Source organism: Perca flavescens, chromosome 6 (assembly GCF_004354835.1).
Source record: "Perca flavescens isolate YP-PL-M2 chromosome 6, PFLA_1.0, whole genome shotgun sequence".
Classification (NCBI taxonomy): Eukaryota; Metazoa; Chordata; class Actinopteri; order Perciformes; family Percidae; genus Perca; species Perca flavescens.
The window spans coordinates 1,774,315-1,778,723 of record NC_041336.1 but is presented as its reverse complement, the minus strand read 5'-3'; the positions used below and the strand labels follow the sequence as shown (position 1 = coordinate 1,778,723).

The 4,409-nt window shown below is 54.3% G+C and overlaps 1 protein-coding gene across 1 annotated transcript in view; it reads right to left on the bottom strand.

Annotated features, from left to right (window-relative positions):
* Positions 1 to 2,612: 2,612 nt before the first annotated feature.
* The window catches only part of LOC114556738 (extensin-like), a 4,561-nt gene continuing 2,764 nt past the window's right edge, over positions 2,613 to 4,409 (bottom strand). Inside the window, exons 6-9 of the mRNA XM_028579772.1 lie at positions 4,206 to 4,322; positions 3,849 to 4,016; positions 2,913 to 3,409; positions 2,613 to 2,802 (exon numbers count right to left, since the gene is read on the bottom strand). Of these exons, the coding sequence (XP_028435573.1) occupies positions 2,613 to 2,802; positions 2,913 to 3,409; positions 3,849 to 4,016; positions 4,206 to 4,322 (972 nt within the window). The remainder of the gene's footprint in view (positions 2,803 to 2,912; positions 3,410 to 3,848; positions 4,017 to 4,205; positions 4,323 to 4,409) is intronic.

Sequence of the window (4,409 nt, the reverse complement as noted above, 5' to 3'; positions counted from 1 at the left end):
TGGAGTAGACTTTACCAGGGAGGCTGAGAAGTGTGATACCCCTGTAATTGGCACACACCCTCTGGTCCCCCTTTAAAAAGGGAACCACCACCCCAGTCTGCCACTCCTTTGGCACCGTCCCAGACTTCCACGCAATGTTGAAGAGGCGTGTCAACCAGGACAGCCCCTCCACACCCAGAGCCTTGAGCATTTCTGGACTGATCTCATCAATCCCCGGGGCTTTGCCACTGTGTAGTTGTTTGACTACATCAGTGACTTCTGCCTGGGAAATCGACGACAATCCCCCATTATCCTCCAGCTCTGCCTCTAACATAGAGGGCGTATTAGTCGGATTCAGGAGTTCCTCAAAGTGCTCCTTCCACCGCCCTATTACCTCCTCAGTTGAGGTCAACAGTGTCCCATCCTTACTGTACACAGCTTGGATGGTTCCCCGCTTCCCCCTCCTGAGGTGGCGAACAGTTTTCCAGAAGCACTTTGGTGCCGACCGAAAGTCCTTCTCCATGTCTTCTCCAAACTTCTCCCACACCCGCTGCTTTGCCTCTTTCACGGCAGAGGCTGCAGCCCTTCGGGCCCTTCGGTACCCTTCAACTGCCTCCGGGGCCTCCTCCAGATGTTCCCAATTTACCCGCACTACACGTTTGGGCTTACCAGGTCTGTCCAGAGTCTTCCCCCACCCTCTGACCCAACTCACCACCAGATGGTGATCGGTTGACAGCTCTGCCCCTCTCTTCACCCGAGTGTCCAAAACATACGGCCTCAGATCAGATGAAACGATTATGAAATCGATCATTGACCTTCAGCCTAGGGTGCTCTGGTACCAGGTACACTTATGAGCATCCCTATGTTCGAACATGGTGTTCGTTATAGACAATCCATGACTAGCACAGAAGTCCAACAACAAACAACCACTCTGGTTTAGATCAGGGAGGCCGTTCCTCCCAATCACGCCTCTCCAGGTGTCTCCATCATTGCCCACGTGTGCGTTGAAGTCCCCCAGCAGAACAATGGAGTCCCCCACTGGAGCCCCATGCAGGACTCCAGTCAAGGTCTCCAAGAAGGCCGAATACTCCGAACTCCTGTTTGGTGCATATGCACAAACAACAGTCAGAGTTTTCCCCCCCACAACCCGCAGGCGTAGGGAGGCGACCCTCTCGTCCACCGGGGTAAACTCCAACACAGCGGCACTCAGCCAGGGGCTTGTGAGTATCCCCACACCGGCCCGGCGCCTCACACCCTGGGCAACTCCGGAGAAGAAAAGAGTCCAACCCCTATCCAGGAGTATGGTTCCAGAACCAAGACTGTGCGTGAGGTAAGCCCCACCAGATCTAACGGTGGCGCTCCACCTCCGCACCAGTTCCGGCTCCTCCCCCACAGAGAGGTGACGTTCCACGTCCCCAGAGCCAGCGTCTGCCGCCCGGGTCTGGTCCGTCGAGGCCCCTGACCTTCACTGCCACCCATGTGGGTGTCTTAACACTATCAGCTATTTGCTGTCCAATCTAATAATAATAATAAATTGAATTTATATAGCGCTTTTCACGAACTCAAAGTCGCTTTACAGGGTAGGTATAGACAGGGACGGGTTGGGGCTAAAAAACAGCCCTGGACTTTCTCCCAAATAGGCCCATCATCTGGCCATTCGCCCATAGCCACAAACTTGTAATTATAAAACAGTAGAGAGTATTACTGACAACACTTTCAGAGATAAAGTAAGCTACTTGCTGTACCTGAACATGGGGATTAGATATATTGTAGGCCTATATGTAACCCAGAGATAAATTGGGCAAACATAGAATAAATAAATAAGTCCTGAGTTAAATAAATATGCAATAAATGTTTTGGTAATTATATACAGGTGATTATATAATGCATATGAAAATTAGATAGAAGTATAAATAAATGCTTTTACGTTGAAAGGATCGCTTGTAACATTGATATCATCCAATACGAGGGCATATTTTTATTGTGGCATTAGCCTATAAGTCTGAGTGTTACTACACCCTAGTCAATAGAGTGTTTAGACCCGCCTCTCAGCCGTTCGCGCTAGTACGGGAGACCGGAAGGGACACTAGCGTAGCTAGCTGAATCATCGTAGCGGTACATTAATTATAAACTTCAAGTGTTTATATTCAAACTGTTGTCTGTAACTAGTAGTGTGAAACACTAGAGAGAGAGTCCAATCCGGAGGTAATACTCAAGCTAGTGAGCTGTCTCATTGCCCTGGTGAGTTTGATATGTTCCGCTAGCCTATATGCTAATGTTCGCCATTGGGTGCCTATTGTTCTCAATGTAAACCGCGCTAGCGGCTGCGGCTGCTGCTAATTTGAAGCTAACAACTGAAGTGTATTATCCTTGTTAAATTGTTAAAATGGAGTTAACGATAAAACAAGACTTTTACTGTGTTCTACTGCCATAGTCTTCATCCTAGCAGCAAAGGTGAGCTCACTACAACCTCTCATATACAACCAGGTGAAATCGCGGTCAACCCGCGATTAATTTCTAACGCATTTAATGTTTAAAATTAACCTAACAGAAATTATTAAAAACGTTAAGTTTGACAGCAATAAATGGCACAATCATTTTCATAATCATGATGCACACTCATGTTGAGCTGACTATGCAGAGAGGAGAGGAGACCAGCTGAGGGGGATCTGAGGCATCGTAAGGGGTTGGTAGGGGGAGAGGAGACCAGCTGAGGGGGATCTGAGGCACCGTAAGGGGTTGGTAGGGGGAGAGGAGACCAGCTGAGGGGGATCTGAGGCACCGTGAGGGTTGGTAGGGGAGAGGAGACCAGCTGAGGGGGATCTGAGGCACCGTGAGGGTTGGTAGGGGGAGAGGAGACCAGCTGAGGTGGATCTGAGGCACCGTGAGGGTTGGTAGGGGAGAGGAGACCAGCTGAGGGGGATCTGAGGCACCGTGAGGGTTGGTAGGGGAGAGGAGACCAGCTGAGGGGGATCTGAGGCACCGTGAGGGTTGGTAGGGGAGAGGAGACCAGCTGAGGGGGATTTGAGGCACCGTGAGGGTTGGGAGGGGGAGAGGAGACCAGCTGAGGTGGATCCGAGGGATCGTGAGGGTTGGGAGGGGGAGAGGAGACCAGCTGAGGTGGATCCGAGGGATCGTGAGGGTTGGGAGGGGGAGAGGAGACCAGCTGAGGGGGATCCGAGGCACCGTGAGGGTTGGTAGGGGGAGAGGAGACCAGCTGAGGGGGATCCGAGGGATCGTGAGGGTTGGTAGGGGGAGAGGAGACCAGCTGAGGGGGATCTGAGGCACAGTGAGGGTTGGTAGGGGGAGAGGAGACCAGCTGAGGTGGATCCGAGGGATCGTGAGGGTTGGTAGGGGGAGAGGAGACCAGCTGAGGTGGATCCGAGGGATCGTGAGGGTTGGGAGGGGAGAGGAGACCAGCTGAGGGGATCTGAGGGATCGTGAGGGTTGGTAGGGGGAGAGGAGACCAGCTGAGGTGGATCTGAGGGATCGTGAGGGTTGGGAGGGGGAGAGGAGACCAGCTGAGGTGGATCTGAGGGATCGTGAGGGTTGGGAGGGGAGAGGAGACCAGCTGAGGGGGATCTGAGGGATTGTGAGGGTTGGTAGGGGCAGAGGAGACCAGCTGAGGTGGATCTGAGGGATCGTGAGGGTTGGTAGGGGGAGAGGAGACCAGCTGAGGTGGATCTGAGGGATCGTGAGGGTTGGTAGGGGGGAGGAGACCAGCTGAGGGGGATCTGAGGCACCGTGAGGGTTGGGGGGGGAGAGGAGACCAGCTGAGGTGGATCTGAGGGATCGTGAGGGTTGGTAGGGGAGAGGAGACCAGCTGAGGGGGATCTGAGGGATCGTGAGGGTTGGTAGGGGGAGGAGACCAGCTGAGGTGGATCTGAGGGATCGTGAGGGTTGGGAGGGGGAGAGGAGACCAGCTGAGGGGGATCTGAGGCACCGTGAGGGTTGGGAGGGGGAGAGGAGACCAGCTGAGGGGGGATCCGAGGGATCGTGAGGGTTGGTAGGGGAGAGGAGACCAGCTGAGGGGGGATCTGAGGCACCGTGAGGGTTGGTAGGGGAGAGGAGACCAGCTGAGGTGGATCCGAGGCACCGTGAGGGTTGGTAGGGGGAGAGGAGACCAGCTGAGGTGGATCCGAGGGATCGTGAGGGTTGGGAGGGGGAGAGGAGACCAGCTGAGGGGGATCTGAGGGATCGTGAGGGTTGGTAGGGGGAGAGGAGACCAGCTGAGGTGGATCTGAGGGATCGTGAGGGTTGGGAGGGGGAGAGGAGACCAGCTGAGGGGGGATCTGAGGGATCGTGAGGGTTGGTAGGGGGAGAGGAGACCAGCTGAGGGGGATCTGAGGCACCGTAAGGGGTTGGTAGGGGGAGAGGAGACCAGCTGAGGTGGATCTGAGGGATCGTGAGGGTTGGTAGGGGGAGAGGAG